General features: G+C 52.4%; 1 protein-coding gene across 1 annotated transcript in view; it reads right to left on the reverse strand.

Moving 5' to 3' along the window:
• Positions 1-550: 550 nt before the first annotated feature.
• The window catches only part of TGM2 (transglutaminase 2), a 33081-nt gene continuing 11488 nt past the window's right edge, over positions 551-22143 (reverse strand). Inside the window, exons 4-13 of the mRNA XM_037811380.1 lie at positions 21057-21175; positions 19876-20004; positions 17957-18134; positions 14322-14457; positions 13437-13540; positions 11592-11834; positions 9739-10011; positions 4490-4650; positions 3299-3435; positions 551-2387 (exon numbers count right to left, since the gene is read on the reverse strand). Of these exons, the coding sequence (XP_037667308.1) occupies positions 2237-2387; positions 3299-3435; positions 4490-4650; positions 9739-10011; positions 11592-11834; positions 13437-13540; positions 14322-14457; positions 17957-18134; positions 19876-20004; positions 21057-21175 (1631 nt within the window). The 3' untranslated portion in view covers positions 551-2236. The remainder of the gene's footprint in view (positions 2388-3298; positions 3436-4489; positions 4651-9738; positions 10012-11591; positions 11835-13436; positions 13541-14321; positions 14458-17956; positions 18135-19875; positions 20005-21056; positions 21176-22143) is intronic.

A 22143-nucleotide genomic window follows, 5' to 3' on the forward strand; every position in this document is an offset into this window, starting at 1 on the left:
TCATTGTTACCGTGAGGATATTTTGTGGACTTAAATCATCAGTGAGTTGATTGCATCTATGACTGATTATATCTACAATCAACCAAGGAGATTGCCTTCATTTACGAGAGAAATCTCATCCAATCAGTTGAAGGCCTTAAAAGGAGAAGTGATGATTCAGAAGTCAGAAGGGAGAATTTCCATCTCTCCTTCAGCCAGCCACCTTCTCCTGGGGAATTCTTTGAGGACCTTCATCGGAGTTCCTAGCTTGTAGCCTACCCTATGGAATTTGCTTCACATATTCCCACAATTACATGAGACAATTCTTGTAAAAATCTCATAATATTTACAGCTATTTCCTGTTGGTCCTGTTTCCCTAGAGAACCCTGACTAATACAGGGCTGGAGATGGAGACGGACCATTAGGGCCTTGAACGCGAGGGTAAATTTAAACTTGGGGTAGGGCTGGGGCTCAGGAAAGGCTCCTAGGCAGGAAGTGGCTGATCCAGATATAAGGAGCTCACCCACTCACCCTCCTCAAAAGTGCCTGGAGAACTAGACCAGACCATGTATTTGAATGTGAAAAATAAACTCTCTTTATTTCAGTGCTCCCTCCTTGTGGTTCAAAAGCACAGCTACTAACTGCTTGGTACCCAAAAGCTTTTATAAAGCCATAAAGAAATAAAGCTATCTTTATATAGAACATATACACGTTGGCTCATTTGTGATTCTTCCCTATGCAAAGCAGAAAGTTCTAAGTGCATTAGCGTGACTTTCCCCCCAAGTCCCTCTCAGGAATTTTGGGGGCCCTGGAGGCTGTGAATTCTCCCTCCCCTTCCAGCCTGAGGGAGGCTCAGTCAACTGGGGATAAAAGCAGAGATGACAACTCATGGGCTCCCCAGGCTTACCCAAGAGGGAGCAGCTAAGGCACTGACCTTGTTGGTTAGTGACCAGCAGAGGCAGCTAAGGCTCTGGGTGTGAAGTCTAGGCACTGTGGTGGGAAGGCTCATGGGTAGGAGGGGCATCCAGGGCTCTTCTCCCCCAGAACTGGGGTCTGAAGGAAAGTGTCTTCATAAGTTGGGAACCAGGACAGGGCTGGGGGCAGAATGGTGGTCATGGTCATGGTTTGCTCTCAGAAGCATCCTGGGCCTGTTATCTAAGGCTCTGCGGAGCTGGGGAGCGGGCTGGTAGTTATTCACAAGGCTGGGTAATGTGGAAGGTATCAGAAGTATGGAGCTAAGAGGGTCTTGAAAATGAGCTGGTTCATTCACTCCTCTGACCAATGAGGAAATGGAGGCCCTGAGATGGGAAGGCACTAGCTCAGACTCATACGGCCAGACTTGAGGCTGGAACCCAGGACGCTGACCTCCAGCCCCTCCAACCACCTCTCTACCCTTGTTCTGACTGGGGCCTTTTTGATCAGGTCCCAAACAGCCTCTCTGTCCTCAAGTCAGGGCTGGAGTCATGAACTGAGCACTAGATTCAGAGTCAGAAGGCCTGCCTCCAGCTTACCAGCCTGTCGAATAACCAGGAGCTCTGCTGGTGGAGAGTAGACTGCCTCACCTCTCCCAGCCTCAGTTTCTGTCGAGAAAGCAGCTCCTACTCTGCAGTTTCCCACAGCAATTAAATGAGCCTGTGGCTGGGTGAGCACCAGCAAGCTAGGAGGGGCCTGGCCCCGAGTAAGCCCTCCACAATGGTGAGGTGGGTGGGGACTGTGGGACCAAGGCTGCTGGGATGGGGAGGGGAGCTTGGACCTGACCTATTCCTGGACCCCTCCCCATTCCATCTGGCTCTTCCTGGGCATGGTCAGGGTGGGCGGGTACAGGACCCACTCAGAGTTGAGTTGATCCAGCCAATGGGCACTCTATCCTTTTTTTTGCCACCTCCAGGGGGGCTGTGGATTAGATCAAACAAGATGGTGGGTGGTCAATGACTTTCCAAACGGCCTCTGGGCTGGACAGATGTGAGATTTTGCCCCCCTCCTCCTGCTCCATACCCCCAGCCAGCCCAGGTGGGGGCTCTCACTGGGGCTGCAAAGAACATTCCTCATGGCTAAGGATGGATGGGAAACCAGGCTCAGGGGAACAAGATGGGCCAGAAGCACATTCCCTTCCAAAGGGTCCCCACAGGCAGCCCACCTCTACCCTGGGGTATGGAGCTCAAAACGGGGCATAATTTGCTCATTAGCTTGGGATCAAGGTTGGGGTCCAGTTGGGGAGCTCTCAGCAGGCTGCGGTGGGGCTGGGCACGGGAGCCCCTTAGGGGGGGCCAATGATGACGTTCCGGTAGCCCTTGACTGCCTTCAGCTTGTCGCACCCGAAGTTCACCACCAGCTTGTGGCGGCCCACATGGAGCGGCAGCAGGTCCACCCTCACCTTGACCTCCTCCCCTGCCTCCACGGGGTCCGGGCTGTAGCGAGAGATGAAGAGGGTGAGGAGGGGGGGTCCTAGGCCTGGCCTCCCCATGACGGGCCCAGGCTTGGATGATGTGACAATACCAAGAGCTCAGCACGGAGGCTCTGTGAATGCAGAGCCATAGGAAAAAATAAACGGGTGGTGATGAACGCCCAGCCATGGGATGAGCCATCGATCTGTGCTTTGGATGGTCTGTATGGTGTGTGAATATAACAATAAAATTGCATTAAAAATAATAATGCTATATAGCATGGTGAAAAAATTAATTAATTAAATAAATAAATAAATACATGGGCCCCGTTGACCACCCTCTGTGGGGCCTGGACAATCTGCCCTCCCTAGATGGGCCCTCCGCTGTGGGGCTGCTCTGCGTGCACGCAAGTGGATGGTGCTGTTTGGGGGTAACCACAGGTCTGCTCAGGCGGCCACATTTGGAAAATGCATGGAGCTGTAGAGACACGATTTGTACTCTCTACTGTATGTAAGTTATACGGCAATAAAAGTAAAAAATTCCAAAGTGTGTATGCTCCTGTGTTGGCATTCAAACCCCTACCTATGAGGACACACCCACACGTGCACGCGGGTGCACCTGCACGCGGGCTGACATTCGGCGTGCAGAGACCTGTGCTTATGCAGGGACCCCATGGGTCCAGAGGAGGGAGCTTAATAATTGAAGATTTGGGTTTGTGAAGACCCGTGCCTGGAATGCAGGTGATGAGTAGGGATGTGAGTGTGGGAACTGTGCATCATGGGTGTCTGAGAGCAGACTCGGGATACAGTATGCAGGTATCTGATGAAGAGGAGGAGGAGGTCATGGGTCAGGGGAAGGTGTCTGGGGGCAGCCCCTCCCCCCGTTAGCCTCGCCCTCCTCCACCAGCCCCCGAAGCCGGAGGGACAAGAGCTTACATCTCCACAGTCTTCTGCTCCTCAGTCAGGCCAGCCCCCTCCACGGTGAAGGCACAGCCTGACAGGGGCACGGTGAGTGGGTTCCGCAAGGACACCTCAGCCACCAGCTTGCGGTTCTGCTTGGGCTCTCCCAGGATCTGGAAGACAGAGCAGGGCAGATACCAGGGACAGCAGCGACGGGGAAGAACCAGAGGCCCTCAAGGGAGCCAGGGCCCAGCCCGGCCAGCTCTGGATTTGCTGCAGTTTGGCCTAATATTTACTGAACAGAGCCCTGCTCTGCCACTAGCACTCTCAGCCAGTGCAGATGATGGTAATACGTGCCCCAGGTTCCCTCATGGAGCTGCAGTGAGACTCCACACGACCCAGGGGATGTACAAGGCACCTTCCTTGTTCTAGAGTCTGGAGTGGAAAGATCATGGGCTTTGAAGCCAGGCTGACCTCTTCCCCTTCCTTGCTGTGTGACCCTGGGGGAGTGACTACCCTCTCTGAGCTTTGGTTATTTTCCATGGGAGAGAAATGCCTGACCACAGGGTTCTCATGAAGATTAACTGAGCTAATGTGTACAAGCTACAAGCAGTGCTTCTTGGCACACAGTAGGTACTCAATCAGTGCTCACTGCCTTCCCTTCTGCTGTTTACCATTCATTTGCAACTGCTGCATTCAGGGTTCTGGGCATGCAATGATGGTGGTGGCAATGATAGCTTTCATTAAGCCCTAATAACGGTGCCTAGTATGGTTCTAAGTGCTTCCTGTGGACACACATTTAATCCTTATAACATCCCTAGGTGCTGGGATTAACCCCATCTTACAGATGAATAAACTGAGGCACAGAAAGGCAAAGTAAGGTGTCCAGGGCCACCCAAGCAGAAATCCAGGCAGTCTGACTCCAGAGCCTATGCCTTAAACCCTCCTGCCCCCATCTGCACCTCATTAGGGCCACCATGGCCTGGAGATCCAACTTTAGGAGTTTAGCATTTTAAGGTCCATGCTTTTACTGACCTGGGATCCTAGGATTCATTTCTAGAGATTCCCAGTCCCCAGTTCTTCCAGCTTCATGATGCTTTACTTTGATGAGGGTTTGGGGAGCCCTGAGGCTCCAATGGTTTGAGGATGCCTGGAGGCAGGTGTGTATGTGTGGTGTGCTGCCTGGGACCCTGTTCCTGCCCCACACCCTGCCCAGCCATCCCTTACCCGGATCTTGATTTCCGGATTCTCCAGATAGATGTCCCTCTCGGCCAGCAGGTAGTTGTTGGCGGCCGGCTCGATGAGGAGGCCCCGCACCTTGATGAGGTTGGACTCCGTCAGGCAGTCACAGTATTTGTCATAGAGGATGCGAAGAGGAATGCTCTTCTCTGCAGGGAGGGGAGTGGAGAGGGCACTAGTCACGGCCACACCCCTGCCTCTCCCCACCAAAGTCCACCAGGCACAGAGAGGGGAAGGAATGTGCTGAGGTCACAGGGTGGTGACTGCCTGGACAGGTCCCAGACCTTCCCCCACCTGCCCTGGCTGGAGGGGGTCGGAGGAGGAGGAGGCGAGAAGGGGAGTGCTCAAGATCCCGTGGGCCTGGGTTCTAATCCTGTCTCCGGCCCTTGCCAAGTCCATCCACCTCTCAGGCCTCTGTTTCCGTGCCTGTATAGTCAGGGCACTTCCAGGACTAAGGGGAGGCACACACTTGGCGCTCGGTGTGCGCCAGCTGCTGCTGTACCATGGCAAGAATCAGAGCTGGCACTGGTTGCTGTGCCAGGCCCTGTGCTTTCCACAACGTTCCCCCGCTTCACCTCCATGACCACCCTAAGAGGACTGTACTGTCATTATTCCCCAGTTGACAGATGAGGCTTGGGAAGAGGAAACAACATGGCCCTAGTCAGCAGCTGGTATAATCCAGATCTAGAGTCGAATGGCATAATCCACACTCGTGGACTTGAGCATGTCCCCCCTGAGCCGGTGGGATGGGGCCCATTTTACAGATGAAGGAACACCTCTGCCAGTAATGGTCAGGAGACCCTGCTTGGCTGGATGAGCCTGGGCAGATGCCTTGCCCTCTCTGTTCTCTCTTTGATCCCCAGGACATCTGGTGCTTGTTGGGCAGAGCTAAGACCCAAGGTCATTTCAGAGTAGAGCAGTGGTGAGGGGATGAGAAAGCAGCTGCAGGACCCACCGCTCCCTCCGCAGAGAAATGAAGCAAGGGTTTTAACCTCATTTTTCTGACAAGAACACTAAGGCCCAATGTACAGGGTCTGCTCATAGAAGGCAGGAAGAAGCAGTAAAAAGAGCACTGGACTGAGTCCACAGGCTGGAGCCCAGGTCCTGCTTGTCCACTCACTCGCAGAGAACCTTGGGCCAGTCCCTTCCAGTCCGTGGGCCTCCCCTGTCAAATGGGAGCACTGGAGGGATGGTCTTGGGGCTCCCTGGTGCTCAGCAACCTCTCATCGTCTCCCCTTCCCCCAAGGCAGGAGTCAGCATGGTGAGGGAAGTGCCTCATTTCCGCTCCTTGCCTGGACCGGGGTGTCCCAAACTCCAGCCGCTCATGATTTTTCGCATACCTGTTTATATCATTAATTGCTTATTGTTTTTCTTTAAATCGACTCACTTTATGTTTTAGCTATTTTTGCTTAGGAAAACTTTTCATTGTTATTTGCAGCAAACCAGTCTCATTTACCATAACTGGAAGATAACAAGTAAAATTAAATACAAGCAAAGTCATGTTATGCAATTCTTCATAGACACTATTGCCTGCCAAGGGCCCTGAGCTTGACTTACTGTAAAATGGGATTAGCGAGGGTTAAGGATGTTTAAGACCAATTGGCTGAGACTCCTCCAGGTCATCTGAGGACTGAAAAACTGAGAAGAGGGTCCTGCCCACTGGGTAAAGGCAAGATGGGGGCCTCGGCTGTGCTCACCGGTGTTCACCATCCCACTCCTTGGAAAATATGGTACTAGCTGAGCCAGCCCGTTAGCCTTTCATTCCCAGAGCAGACCTGCTGCAACCTCTGATAAGATGACCAGAGGGGAGAAGAAAACCAAATGTTCTGCCAAAAGGGACCAAAAAGATTGATAATCAGTGGGTCAAGATCTGATGGAACAGCGTGGAAACTCTGACCCACTCCACAGGAATTAAAGAAAATATTGTTCTCCAGAACTTTGAGGATATGGCCCAATTGTTGATTTTTCCAGGAGGCCGAGGTCAGGGCAGGGCTGGGCCTTTGAGAGCTGCTGTCCAAGGCCAGGGACTGTGGCCTTGGCCTTGGCCTTGTGCCAGGTGTCAGGAGAAGGAAATGCATGCAGTCAGTCTCAAACATTCCTTGGACAATTTGCCATGTTCTAGAAGATGCCCTGGGGGTGGTCACCCAGGCCATGGGGGCTGCATTCCCAGTGATCCACCTGCAGAGGTGTGTGAGAAGAGAGAGAATGAACGTGGGGGCCGAGGGAAGGGAGAGAAACAACTGAGCCAAGAGGAAGAGGTGGGGGCAACTGGATCCGGTTCAGCTGCCCTGGCTTCCTTTCTCCTATGGAAATCCCCCAGATGGTGTCATCAAAGAATAGCAAGCAGCTCAGCCAAGGCGCGGGGTCTTACTGGGTGAAAGGATCTATCTCAAGTTGAGCTTGGAATTGGAAGCCCCAACAAGGTATCTCAGATGATCCCCACTTTCCAGCCGGTGGGCAGCACCTTGGTCTTTGCCCTCCCACCCTCTCCCCGCAGGCTGTGCCCTGGTGGGCGTCTGCAGCAGGAGACACCCGCTCTGTGTGAACTCCCCACCCCCCAGGATGATGACAACAGCAGACGGGCTTGGCTGAAGCCGGCAGAACAATGCTTCAGGCACCCTGAGTGTATCCAGGAGGCCTGGGAGGAAGTTACCCCAGCCTTGCCTCTGGCCCAGACCCGGCATTCACCCCGTGCCACACATGCCAGGAGAGAGGCTTCCTCCGCTCAGGGCAATTCTGAGCATGAGAAAGAGCTGATAAGCGTGTGTTCAGACAAATGGGCTGGAAGGGCCTGGGAAAACGCATCAGCCATTGCACAGATAGGGGACCTGAGGCCCAGAATGGAGAAGAGAAATACCCAGGAGCCCATGCCAGCTGGGGGAGCTGCAGGATCTAGAGCGAGGGCACCTGCCCACCCATCATCTGTAGGGATGGGCTCTGCTTCTGACTCTGGGTCCTGGATGCAAAGGCCAGAGCTGGGTCCTTTCTACGCCACAAAAGTTGGCAGAGGCTCGGGGCCCCTCAGCCCTACTGCTGACACCACTGTCTGGCACAGTCGGCACTCAGGAAAGGCCCACGGGGCTTCCGGCCTCCCTCGCATCTTTGTGCATCTGCTCTGAGAGGAGCCACAGGCCCCACGGCACCCCAGCTTTCTCCGAGTCCCCGCTGGGCACCACACCCTGTCCAGAGCCCTTTACACACATCCTCTCCTTCAGTCCTCACAGCAATCAGGAGGGCATGGCTACTGTCCCATTTCATAGATGAGAATTCCTTGAGTCCCCAGCGCATGCTCACCTTGCCCAAGGACACAGTGGAGGCAAGAGTCAAAGCCAGGTCTGGCTGCAGAACATGTGCTTGCAACAGTGCAAGTGTTGGGGCCCATCTCTGGTACCCCGAGGCTCTATCTTTTGAGGGCTTGGCCCCGCTAGGGGCTCTGCCTGGGCCCCGATGGTGGCTCTGCACTGGGGTGCAGCACCGGGAGTGGCCACAGTGGGCCCATGATCGAAAAACCAGAGGTGGCAACTGTCAACACCAATGACGGGCTTTCTTAGTAACCTGAAGGCTGGGCCCCCTGAAACTGACCCTGGGGCCATGGGTCAAGGCGCAGGTGAAAAAGGAGTGGAAATATTACTGGTTGGACAGGCATGGCACCTTAAACACAGAGTGCACCTGCCCTGGGCTTCTCCCTTCTTCTGGGTATAACCGTACTGGCTCCATGCATTGAGCACCTGCTGTGTGCACAAACTCATACCCTCCTGCCAATCCCGTGCTGTGGGCTCATGATCCCCACGTGCCTGACGGGGAACTGAGGCTCAGGGAGGCAGCCATTTCCCAGGTCCCACAGCGAGCAGGACCCTCCTCTGCAAGGCCCCAGGGCCAATGTTGCCCCTCAGACGTTGGCCAGTGTCTTACTTTCCAGATCTCTGGTCCTTTCCCAGCTCTAAGTACCCTCTGCCCTCCTCACGCCCGCAGGACTCCAAACAGAAGAAAACTGGATGTGGGAGACCTGGGTTCAAATCCTCGCTCTATGCTGCCTCATTATGTGGCCACGACCCCTCTCAGACCCTCAGGTTTATTTTTAGGAAAATAACCAGGTGCAGTGACCAAGCCAGGCAGTGAAAGGGACCAAGGAGACCCCATTTACACTCACAGCTGCAGCCCTCCCTTCTCAGCTGAGATTCCTAGAGAGAACTAAGCTCTAAAGCCCCGACACATATAGAATGGTACTATGTACCATCCTTGGGAGATTTGATAAAATAGTCACTCAAATCATTTTCTGTAGGTCTTAATTCTCTCGTAGAACTCTGGTTGAGAAAAGTTGCCCCAGACACCACCAGACACATGAGGAAAGACATCCTAGAGCAGCCAGTACCTGGCTGGCCTGCCGGCCGACCACAAACACAAGAGTGGGCCCCACTGGGACCAGCCAATTTGACCCAAATCAGCAGAACTGTCCAGCAATTAAAAAAAAATGCAAGCAATAATAAATGCTTATGGTTTTAAGGCACTGAGTTTAGGGTGGTTTGTTATGCAGCCGTAGCTGACTGATACACAGAGCTAGGCAGGTGAAGAAAGGAGATGCCAGGAAAGATGTAGACAGTTGAAAAAGGTGAGGCAAGGCTCCAGTTGTTTGAGAGGATTTGAGAACTGGAGTGAGTCTAGACCTTTCCGAGACCAGAGGAAGCATCTTTTCCTTTTGTTTTATCCTTTCCAGCTAAAGCACCCTGTCAGTCCTGAAAAGTCAGTGAGGTCAGATGATCAGGCTAACTCTCAGCTCTGCCTCTCACTTTGTCTGTGCCTTTGGGAAATTCTTTCCCTCTCTGGCCTTGGTTGCCCCTCCTGAACAGCTGAGCTCTTATTACCACTATACCTCACCACCACCAGGCCTTGTGGGCCATATGAAGATAAGATGAAACAAAATAGTATAGCTGCTAAGAGCACAGGTTCAAATCTCAGTTCCATCTCTTCCTACCTGCGGGGCCTTGGGAAAGTTACTTGCCCTCTCTGTGCCTCGGTCTCCTCATCCAGAAAATGGGGGTGATAATGGAATCAACCTCCCACTTCTGTTCTAAGATTTAAATGAGTCAGTATTTGTAAAGCGTTTAGAACAGGGCCTGACCCAGAGTAAGTGCTATTTAGGTGTCTGTGTGCTAAACTATACATATGAGCACTCAGAGCTCTGCTGAACGTGTCATCCGTTGGTGGTCAATGCATGCTCCAGGGACACAGAGCCTTACCAGAGAAGGGCTCCAGGGCAAGATTGAGCAGGTCCTTGGTGCCGCACTCGGGCCCCAGGATCCCGTTGTAGCTGACCGTGCGGGCACAGAGCAGGAGGCGGCAGGCACGGTCCTCGGAGGTGTTGTTGTTGATGTGGGCAAAGACGTCAAAGTCACTGCCCATGTTCGTGCCATCGCCCACGCGAATCCGCATGGCCACCCCCATCTCCTCCTTCTGGACCAGCTTGTTCAGGTGGTTGGCCCTTGTGAGGGCTTCCTTCTCCTCTGGGGACCCTGGGGAGACAGGGAAGAGAGTTGGAATGGGGGCCAGAAAGGGGCTGGAACAGGGCAAGCTGACATCTCAGCATCCTGGCGTCTCAGAGCAGCCCTGAAGGAGCCTCTTCCCTACATTTCTGTGCCAGGAGGAGGAAAGAGCATTTTATTCACTTTCTGCAAGTGAACACCTATACATCCCTCAAAACCCAGTCCAAGTGATCCATCCCTCTTCCAGGAAGACTTCTCTGACCACTGCTCCCCCAAGGATGAATGAGTCACACCTCTTCTGGTTTTCCACAGCTGCCTAATGCCTACAGTGGTTTTTCATCTCACCAGGTGGTTTTCTGTTTATGTGCTTAACCCCCTTGAGGGCTAAGACTGCGTTTTCCTTATCTTTGTATCATACCCAAGGCCTAACAACAGTGCATGGTGTATCATAGGCACAGATACACCTTTTCAATAAATGAATCAATGGGAATGTTTTCACTTCCAAGTGTTTGCACTGGAATTTCTTCTACCTGAAATCCTTTCCCTTCCTTTCTCCACCTGTCAAGCTCTCCAGCGAGAATGACGTCCCTCCTTTATCTTCCTTTTACGTCTCTCCTATGCTTTTAAAAGTTTTTCTCTGGTACAGATGGGGACATATCTATCCCTTTTATCAAACCAGCAGCTCCAGACCTTTCAGAGACTTTAGCTTTTGTTCTATCCCTTCCAGCTAGAGCACAGCCACTTAACTGTCAGCCCTGGACAGTCAGTGGGGGTCAGAGGAGGGAGGTAACTGCTTTCTTAGTCACCTCTGTTAGCCCCACTGTGCTTGGCACACACAGTAGATATTTAGAAAATATCTATTGCATTGAATTGGCTGTTGTATATGCTCCAGTCCAACCTCTAAAATAAACCAAGTCCTTTTTTGCCCTACTGATTTACCATTAACAGCAGAAAGAGGTCTCATCTTTATGTCTGACTATGGCACATTATCTTAAAGTTAATTTCTTTTGACCCATTTCTCTTTGATTCAACCCTCCCCCATTTACCTGCAAGCCTCAGGTCTATGTAAATAATGCAAAGATAAACAATGTAAAGTTCCAGAAACTCTTCCCTCTTGCCTTTTGTAACTTCAAGCCTCTCAGGTACAAATATGTTGCCCAAAACAGAACAAAACAAAAAAGCATGGAATTGCCTACCCACAGCTGTAGGTCCTGCCATTCATAAGTACTGTGCTAAACAACATAATGAATGACATTGTTAATTTTTCTGTTAAGATGCGTGCCCTCTCAAGTAATAGTTATTCCCTTCAATTTTATTAAAAGTCGAACCAACCAAAAAAGTCAGACTTAAAAACTGAACTAAACCCTTGTAGAAAACAGAGTGCCTTTCCACTTAATAATCCTCTACCACAATCTTCCAATGTGTTTGATAAGTTTTGTACTTGCTTCTAAGGAATCTCTTAAAATATAGCGTTACCCACAGGTCATTGTTGTGTGCAGGATGCCAAATAACACACACACACACACACACACACACACACACACACACACGCCCGCTGGGCTAGTAAAGTAGATGCTTGTCTGCAAGGCAGTGTTAGAGTGGGGACCGACCCTCTGGGTACTTGTAGGTGTGAGTGATGTCTTCCCGCTCGTCTCGGCCCACACGCTTGGTGCTGATCTTCAGCCCCACAACCAGGGACTTGTTGACAGACTGGTGCACGGACCCATCGTCCTGACGGATCCAGTCGACCACGTCGGCATTGACCTCGGCAAAGACAAAGGGGGCGTCGTACTTGGTGCTCAGGTCGCCCTCCCTGATGGCACGGACGGGAACTGGGCCGCAGCAGTACGTCCCTGGATGGGCACAGGAGACGGGGGAGATGGGCCTGGGCTAAGTGGAGGACGGCACCCGCCAGGACCCTCCACAGTTCAACTACAAATAAAAATCTCAAGAACATGCCGCCCTTTGACGCGGTGACTCCATTTCTAGGAGGTCAGTAGAGGATAAGGATTAAGGACAGGGACTCTTGAGCCCAACCTTTAGAGTTCAAATCCCAGCTCAGCTTCTTATTAGCTGTGTGGCCTTGGGCAAGTTTACTTAAACTTCTCTAAGCCTCAGTTTCACGTGGGGGATAATATTTGTACCTATCGAATGAAGATTTGTGAGTTACATATGTAAAATTTTTAGTATATACTAAGTGCTATACAAGTGTTTGATAATTAAAAATACAAATTTACCCCAAGGCATCCTAAGGCAATTATGGAACCAAGCAGTAAGTGGTACATTAGGAGGGGATCTATCTGTTTTTTTTTATTGCTCACATGGGAAGTGGTGCCTGGCACGTGGTCAGCCCCAGGGAGTGGGTTGACCAGATGAACGTGAGTGCTGGATGTTTAGCTCAGTGTGGTCTCTGACTACCCCAAACCAGCCAAAAATAAATGTTGAAGAGAGAGGCTGAGTGGCTAGGGAACACAGGAACTTTAACCTAAAATTCAAATCACAGAAATCTATCTGACAGAGAGATGCTATGATAATATTGAGAAGCGACAGAGCAAGATAAAGTCCCCACACCGCAGCAGTTCCTCACCCAGGGTCCTCGGACCCCCCGAGGTGCTGCAAATGGAATTCAGGGGTCCACGAACCTGGATGGGAAAAACTGCTTTTGTTTTCATTCTATTTTGATAGTAATTCCTTTGATTACGAACGAAGGCAACAAACCACAGTTGTCGGAACCTATGATTTGTCGCCCATAGGAACCACAGATGTTTTCATATCATCTTGTAGTCATCACAGATAACTAGAAATATCATTTACATTCATCTCTGCCACTAAATTATGGAACTTATTTACCCTACCACTAGATCTTATTATATAAAGAAGCATATGAAGCATATATATTATATCATAAATTTATCTTTTTAAACTTCTGATAACTATATCTTAATGGTCATTGGTTTTCTTTGTAACCCTATGTTTTATACTCTTTGCATTTAAAAATATTATTCTGAGATGGGGGCCCTCACACTTCACCACATTTTGTCAAAGATGTCCTTGGCTTTCTTTCTCTTTTACATGCACATACACAGCTATAATAATACATACACATATGTACAATCATACAGATATCTAATTAGAAATTACTGGAAGATATGTGTGAATGTTATCAGTGCTTATTTTGGGGACAGAAGACAAAGATGCTATTTGACTTTTTCTTTGTACATCATATTTTCCAAGCTTTCCATGACGCATGTGAGTAACTTCTCAAATGATAAAAGAAGTGTATTATGAAAATATAAGTGCGATCCCTCCACCCTCCTGTGGATGAGTCAGTGGTCTTTGGAGTCAGCCAGACCTAGGTGAGAACCACAGCTCTGGAGCCAAAGGACTCCGGGTGACTCGTTTTAACTTTCTGGGCTTCAGTGTCCTCATGTGGCAGTGGGGGCCTGCCCACCCACCTTCACTCTTCTCCTGGGGCGTGGGGTCAAGGGCCTGCCACCCCTCGTACCCCGGCTGCAGGTCGGGCCTGGTCATCCATGACTCCACCCAGCAGTGGAAGTTCCTGTTGGGGGAACCAAGCAGAACCTTGGCCAAAACTCAAACGGGGGCTTTTCACCGTCACCTCCCGCAGGCAGACTGCCAGCCCAGCCCTCCTCCTCGGCCCCTGCCCTGGCTGGCCCACAGACACACACTCTCCTTGTCCTGCGCTGAACCCAGCATCGCCCCCAGAACTCCTGCTCTGCTCTGCCTCCAGGGGCCCCTCTCCAGGTGCTCACTCCTAGACTGGGGTGTCATTCGCAACTCCTCTCCCCAACCCCTGCCCGTTTCAGTGGCTCCTTGGGTCTTGCTGACTTGATCTCCTAATTTCTTGGCTCCCTGTCCCTTGTTTTCCAGCCCACAGGCCCTGCCCTGCTTCAGACCTCATCACCCCCCACCTGGTGCAGGCCCCAGCCCCCTGCCCCCAACCTCTCTCCCGTAGACCTCCTGGTCTGCAGCCTTCAGCAAATCCCTCTCCCACTCTGAAGCTTCTAGGGACAACCTGTTGCCTCTGGAGTCAAGTTCAGACTTCCAAACCTGGCATTCCAGGTTCCCAACACCTTCCAACCTAATTCCCTGGTGCTCCTTTTTGTATCCTGTGGTGACTCTCCCTCTTTTAGGCCTTCGCTCATGCTGTTCCCCCTACGTGGAAGGCCTTCTCCTGTCCAAGCGCTGCTCAACCTTTAAGGCTCAGTTCAAATGTGACCTCCTCCAAGAAGCCTTCCCTGGTTTTTTCTCCATAGGACCTTCTCCACTGGGCCCTGCCCCTATCTTCACCACCACCACCCCACCTCCCAACTCCTTACCAGATCATCTCGCTCTTGTCACCCTGGATCTCCCCGAACTCGTTGCGGAAGTACTCGATGAGCAGGTTGCTGTTCTGGTCGTGGGCCGAGTTGTAGTTGGTCACTACGCGGGTGGGGATGCCAAGGCAGCGCAGCACTGGATAGATGAGAGGGGGGAGCAGTGCACAGACAGACGGGTTAGGGGGTGAGCTGAGGCCTTGGAGACATCTGCCCAGGCATCTCCTCTGGGCCTCCACATGCCCATCTGTACCCCAGGGAGTGCTGTGCCCATTGTCCGGGTGAGGGTGTTCGCCATCCCCTCTCACCCTGAGGATGGCATCCACTTCACTGGTGGCCCCAAGTCCACTCTGTCTCCCTCACATCACAGCTGCCAGAGGGAGGCTCTAAAATGCAAACCTAACTCCAACACTCCCCTGCTGAACCTTCAAGGGCTCCCCATGGGCTTCTGGATTAAGGCCAGACCCGGCTGTGACCCTGGGCCCTTCAGGTTCCGACCTCTCACTACCCCCTGGCACACTTTGTTCCAGCCACACTGGCCTCCTGGCCCCTCCTCGGCTCTCTACACTCCCACCAGCCACAGGGCATTTGCATATGCTGGTCCCCTGCCTGGAAGGCACCCCACCAGGTCCAGATGCCCACTGTTTGCACTCATCAGCATTGCCACTGCATGCAAGGGACTCTTGAGCTCACCCTGAGGGCACTGAGGGATCTGCCCTGTTCTATGTCCCCAGGGCCCAGCCTAGGCTTGGCAGAACATTTTGTCAAGTGGGTGAAAGAGTGGGTGAAGGAGAGGGTGAAGGAGGGAGGGAGGCAAGTAGGGAGAGAAGAAAGGCATGAATGAATGATGCAGGGAACAGAGGGATAGAGAGCTTCCATCAAAGCCCTGCATTGCAGCTTCCAGGCCCTGTGCCTGGGGCGAGTTGCTGCACCTCGAGGCCTTGTTTCTTCCCGGACAAGAAGGGCTCTGCCTTCAGGCCAAAGCCCAGTTTACAGAGGGGTGCGAAGGCTCAGAAGTGGCAGATGTTGGGACTGCAGGTGAATAAAAGACCGGGGTGGGGGCGGGTAGCAGCTGGCATCTGCAGGCCCGTCTCAGCTCTGTAAGGAAAGGAGCGTGGCGGCGGGGGAGGAGGAAAACCCTGGGAATGACTCTCACCCAAGGGAAGCTGTTGCTGGGTGCTCCAGGCAGGTGGGGTCATGGGTGTTGTGACTCCCTCATTTTTTCTAACGTGCTTTCTATGTATGCTGTAAAAGTAACAGATTCTCAGGATAAGATAAAGGAAGTCAATATCTCAAAAAAGAAGTGAAACAAAAGTCCCACAGGAAATGCATCCTGTGGGACTTTTGTTTCACTTTCAGTTTTGATTGAGGTTGAGCCCCCAGAAGGGGGGAGGGCAGGCCTGTGACCTTTGCCCCGGGCCCACCATCGGCCAGGGCAAGAGCTGCCCGGAAGGCCCTGGATTCTGGCCGGGAGCCGTGCGGAGCAGGGAGGAGTGACTGTGACCCTCCAGCCCCACCTCTTGCCTGGCTCCTGTACCCTGTGGCCTCAGAGAATGGACCAGGGGCAATGCAACCACTCCCATCCCAGGGAGGGCGGCCAGGAGGCCTTGTCCCCGCAGTCTAAGGCCAGGGGCTGCCCCAGAGTCATGCACACCTGATTCCAAGATTGGCTGTGCCACCCACCAGCCGTGTGACCCTGGGCCAGGCGCTTCCCCTCCGGAGCCTCCGGTTCCTCCTCTGTAAGAGGAGCTAATAATAGCAGCTTGACGGGATGTTGGGATGATTTGGGGAGAGGCGGTGGATGTGAGCAATCTCCATCTGCCCCTCTCTGGGAAGCCAATGCCCAGCCCAGAACTCAGGAAGTCTGTGGATCAGTAAAGTGTGTCAACAGTCAGGGCCAACAGCTGCCCACTCCGCGTCGGCCGGCACGTGGACACTGAGGAAATGCCCAGGAACCCAAATGAGAACAATGAAATCCCCGCTTTCCCTGGAAACCCCTAACCCAAACCTACTCTGAGTCAGAGCCTGTGCTAAGATTTCATCACCTCACCACAGGTCCTAACAGTTCCCCATGAAGTGGGTCACCACTGTCTCCATTTTACAGGCGACGAAACTGAAGTTTGGAGACATCAATTCATTTCCACTTAGGGGTTAGAGGCAGAGCTGGGATTCCAACCCAGGCAGTTGGCTCCAGCGTCCATAGGCTGATCCACCATTTGGCTTCCAACAGGATCAGTTGGTCCCTTATTTACCAAGATTTCTCTGGCTGTGCTACACACTGGGTCTGGGGAGGCCACAGGGAGCCTGACCCAGCCCCAGCCTCGTGGAGAGGACAGTTAAGGCAAGATCTGCTGCTAAACCTTCAGGTGGCCACAGCCCAGGCGTAAAAGGCTTCTGCCCATGAGTCTGGAGACCCAGGCCATGGGCTGTGGGGTTCTCCAAGAAGCTATGTCTCAGGCATCTCATAAGGAGTAGGGGCTTTCCCCAAGAAAAGGGGAATTCAGAGGTCACAGGGGAGCAGGCAGTCACAGGCAGAGGCAGGGCCAGGGAGAATAGCAACAGCCCAGCTGGGAACTGGGCCAGGCTGCCCCCACCCAGCCTACTGCTATAGGGGACAGAGCTATGGGCCCCAGAGACCCCTCCTGAGCACTGGGTCAGAGTCAGAAAAGCTGGGGACCCTAGATCAACCTCTTACATTTCCTGAGCCCATTGATAATAATAATAATAATGATAAGTAGCATTATATAAGTATTTGCTGCTATGCACCTGACATCACTCTAAGCACGTCACACATGTTAGCTCATTTAATCCCCACAACCATCCCAGGATAAAGATGCTATTATTATTGACCATTTTACAGATTTTATAGAACTGAGGCTCAGAGGAGTTAAGTGCTTTGCCCAAGGACACACAGCTGGCAAGAAGCAGAGCTGGCATTTTAACACAGGTCTTGACTCTAGAGTCCAGGCTGTTAACTAGAAGGTCCTACCTCATTCTCATAAACACCATCAACTGCAGATAATTCAAAATATTTTCTGGGCTCAAGTTTGCAAGATGTATTTTTTTAAGAGTTTTTTTCTTATTTGTTTTAAATTGCTTGATCCTTCCCCCTTTACATTTTAGAAAGTGCTTTCTCTTTCTTGACACTGATGATATTACTGTTATTGTTGAGTTATTAATAGCTAACATTTACAAAGAGCTACTCTGGGCCAAGTTCTATGCTGAGTACCTTCATGTTATGGCCGCCCCAAGAGGTAGGTCCTATTGTTGTCCCCATTTTACAGATGAGGAAACTGAGGTTCAGAGAGAAGTCATTTGCTGAAGGTCACAGAGCAAGTGAGGAGGAGAATGGGTATTTTAAACTCAGGTCTGCCTGGCCCCAGAGCCCACATTCTGAACCCTGAGCCCACGCTGCCTCCTGAGTGGCGTCCCTGGTCTGAACCACCACCTGAGCCACCTGAGGGGTAGTTGTCAGGAAAAGGACCAAAGAGGGGCAGCCACCAGCTCCAGGCCACACAGCGCATTGGTGCCATTAGTGGCAGAGGCAGGATCGGTAATGGGGTCTCCTGCTTCCCACTCCAGTGCTCTCTGTGCCCCGCAGGTTCCAGGCCCTCCCAGCACCCCAGCACGTAGCTCACCTGTGCAGGCCACAGCAGCAAAGACCCAGCACTGGCCGTACTTGACGTGCTGGCAGCCATGGGTCTTCCAGCGCCGCAGGATGTCCACGCTGCCAATCCAGAACATGGGGCTGATACCGTCCCCATAGTTGTTGTCCCAGCGACCCAGCAGTACTCCCTGGTCATCATTGCAGTTGACCTATAACCAGTGGGTCATCATGAGAGACCGAGCCTGGGGAGAAGGGAACAGCTTCACCAGGGTATGCACAAGTTTGGCATGTGGTGAAGGCAGGGAAAGGAGTTCCAGGATAAGGGATCAGCAGGTACAAAGGGACCAAGGTGTGACAGATTGTGGCATGTTGGAGACGGCAGGGAGCTGGAACTCAGGGTGCAGGAAAGGGAAGAGGGAGCAAAGGAGGTTGAGAGAGGTCAACACCTGAGATGCTGGAGATGGGAATTTGTCCCATGAGCACTGGGGAGCCATGGGAGAGTATAAAGGGAGGGAGTGACACAGTGCGATCTGAAATTATAAAGATCTGCTCCAGGGCCTGTCTTTACTGTATCACCCTTAAAACCCTCCCAAACTCCCTCTACCTCTAGAATAAAACCTATCCTTCTGACCACGGCCCACAAGGGCCTGAGTGACTTTGCCCCTGCCAATTTCCACAGCTCGGTCCCTCCACTCTAGCCACACTGGCCTCCCTTCTGTTCTTCAAGCCTGCCAAAGTCGTCCCCTCCTCGGGGCCTTTGCACAAGCTTCTCCCTCTGCCTGGAATGCTCTTCTCCTTCTAGTTACCATCTCAGCTCAAGGATCATCCCCTTTGGGAGGTCCTCCCTGAGCCAACAGTAGGTCAGGCCTTGTGGTCTGGTGCTCTCACACATCGGGGTTCCTGAAGTGTCATAATTTACAACTGTGCGCTCATTCACGTGATATCTTGGCTATTGTCTGTCTCCCTCCATTCACCAGAATGTCAGCTCTGTGAAGTCAGAGACTGTGCCAGTTTGAATGTATTCCGTCCCCCCAAAAGCCATTATCTTTGATGTAATCTTGTGTGGGCAGACCCATCAGTGTTAATCGGATTGTAATTCTTTGAGTGTTTCCATGGAGATGTGCCCCAGCCAACCGTGGGTGATGACTCTGATTGGATAATTTCCATGGAGGTGTTGGCCTGCCCATTCAGGGTGGGTCTGAATTAAACTACTGGAGCACTACATAAGATCAGACAGAAGGAGCAAGCTGCTACAGCCAAGAGGGACACTCTGAAGAATGCACTGGGACAGAGAGAGAAGCTTCGGTTACAGAGACATTTTGAAGACGGCCTTTGAAAGCAGACTTTTGCTCTGGAGAAGCTAAGAGAGGATAAATGCCCCAAGAGCAATTAAGAGTGACATTTTGAGGCGCTGAAGCCTAGAGAGGAATGTCCTGGGAGAAAGCCATTTTGAAACCAAAACGTGGAGCAGACGCCAGCTACGTGCCTTCCCAGCTAACAGAGGTTTTCCAGACGTGATTGGCCATTCTCCAGTGAAGGCACCCTACTGTTGATGCGTTACCTTGGACACTTTATGGCCTTAAGACTTTAACTGTGTAACCAAATAACCCCCCCTTTTATAAAAGCCAATCCGTTTCTGGTATTTTGCATTCCGGCAGCATTAGCAAACTAAAACAGAGACCAAACACATCTCATTCCTGGCTGTATTGCCAGTGCCTGGGATATCGGTGGCTCTTGAGAAACGTTTGCTGAATGAATGAATGAATGAATGATTGCTTTGGAGGGCCACCTGGCATCACTCTCATTTGTATGAATCTCTTCTTTCCAAACACCAGCTCTCCTCGCTGAGACCTGCCCATCTCCTCCCACCGTGCCCTGCAGAGCCTGCCTCTGCCATCACTGGGGCCCATCACAGGCCCGGGCCCTGGGGTGGGCCCTGCTCTCACTCACCATGCCACTCACCACCCGGCCCACGTAGATGGGGCTGCTGCGGCGGGAACAGTCACGGTTGGCGTCCTTCAGGAACTTGGGGTTAACATCCAGGAGCATCAGGCAGATGTCCAGGATCCCATCTTCAAACTGTGCCAGAGGGAAGAGGAGAATGAGGGAGACGAGAAGTCACCTCCTCCAGGAAGCCTGCCTCACAGCCCCAGCAGCTGCAGGTCCTCTCGGCTCTGTCTCACACCCTAGAGAGGCCCAGGGTGGGTCAGCTGTGTCTCTATGGTGCCAGCATCACCCAAGAAGGAGTGGAGTGGGGTGATGACTGAGCAGGCTGTGAGGGGGTCAGAGGAATGTGCCTGGATCCAGGGCATGGGGTGGGGAGAACCTGGGAATTCGGGGCATAGCCCACAGAGCGGGGGAGCCACATCCCTGGGGCTTCCTTTCCCCTCAGAGTCACCCCAGGCCCTGCCACTGGCCCCGTTCCCTCTCTGCTCAGCCAAGGCTGACCTGCAGAGCTGCTAAGAGCCTCCTGCCCACCCCCCACCCCACACTGCTCTACTTGGAACCAAGGTGGATTATACAGATATAAATTCAATCCCATCACTCCTCCATTCACAACTCACTGGGACTCCCCACGGAACCCCCAGTAAACCCTAGATTCCTCCCAGGGGCCTGTAAGGCCCTGTGGGATTGGCAACTCCCTCCTCTGTTTCCCCCTCACTCTTTCTGCCCCAGGTTCACTGCCTCTCTGCTGCAGGCAGAAATGGGGCCTTTGCATCTTCTGTTCCTCTGCTTGGAATGCTCTTCCTACCACTCTCAGTATGGCTCACACCTTCTTATCATTGGGGCTGCAACTCGAATATCATCTTTTATCAAAACTGGGACCCCCCTCCCTGTCACCTTATCAACATCTGACATGTTCAGGGGCTTGTCCATCCATCTGTCCCCAGTCCTCCTCTCTGAGGTACTGCCCTGAACCAGGCCTCCTCACAGGCCTCTCCCCATACGTGCTGTGTGACTTCAGGCCATGCTTGGGCCCTCTCTGAGCCTCCAGCCATTTCACAGCCCTCACATCCTGACAGCATGGGGTAGGCAACTCTGTGACCTACTCAAGACTTTGGCTGCCCCAGACACCGGGTCTGGCACAGAGCAGGGCTGAGACAGCTGGGAGTGGCAGCAGAGGGCCCTACCTGTCCAAAGTTCCAGGGCACACTCTTGATGAACTTGGCCGAGCCCTGGTAGATGAAGCCCTGCTGGGTGAGGACGTATTCCAGTCGCTCCTCATCCGAGTCCAGGTACACAGCGTCCGCTGCGGGCAGGAAGGAAGGGGACTCAGCTCGGGGTCTGGCGAGGCTCAGCGCCCCACGGGCATCACAGCCAGGTGCCAGCTCCCCTGGCCAGGACGGTGGCTCAGAAGCCCTCCTAGTTTCTCATCAGAAAAACTAATCATTAATTAGTAATTCTATGTCAATGAGACAAGGTGTTATCAGTTAGTAACGGTTACTAACTGCCATTTATCCAACACCGGGCACATGCCAGGACCTGTGTGTGGCACTCACGAACTCATTAAATCACACGAGAGCCTATGAGGAAGGGAGCCTTGTAAACCCCATTTTACAGATGGGAAAACCAAGGCTCAGAACTTTTTTACTGATGGGAAAACTGAAGCCAAAACAAGAGACAGAGGAGCACAGGAAACTCCGGGCTCTGATCCACCTTGCTGTGTGACCCTAACAGGTCACTTCTCTTCCCACCTGACTGTGGACCAAGAGCAAAATGTGATTGCAGATCAGAAAGGTGCTTTGGAAGCTGAAGCACTGGGCCAGCATGAGGAAGGAACATCGTAACTCAAGGTGCAGAGAATTCAGTGCCAGATGGGAAGGCCAAGGAAGGGGGAGGTGGGATCCTGTCCAGCTTGGGAAGTCTGGGAGAGCTCTCTGGAGGAGGTGGCATCTGAACATTGCCTTGAGAGTGACTCAGGTTTGAACAACTGGAGCCTGGTGGAATGGCATTCCAGGCAGAGAATGAGAGAGAGCAGTTCCCTGCAGCTGGAGGGAGGGGAGAAGAGGGGGCTGAGGAAGTTGGGGCTGGACAGCAGTGGTCCAAAGGTCAGGCTGGCCTTTACTACCCCCACTTCACAGATGAAGAAACTGAGGCTGGGAAGAGGGACCTAAGGCTGCATGTCCTTTGGTGGGACCTGGGCATTTTTGCCTCTGTGGGCCCCTTCCTCCATTAAAAAAGATATTAAAAATTATATTTTATGACTACATTGGTACA

Source organism: Choloepus didactylus, chromosome 19, assembly GCF_015220235.1.
Source record: "Choloepus didactylus isolate mChoDid1 chromosome 19, mChoDid1.pri, whole genome shotgun sequence".
Lineage (NCBI taxonomy): Eukaryota > Metazoa > Chordata > Mammalia > Pilosa > Megalonychidae > Choloepus > Choloepus didactylus.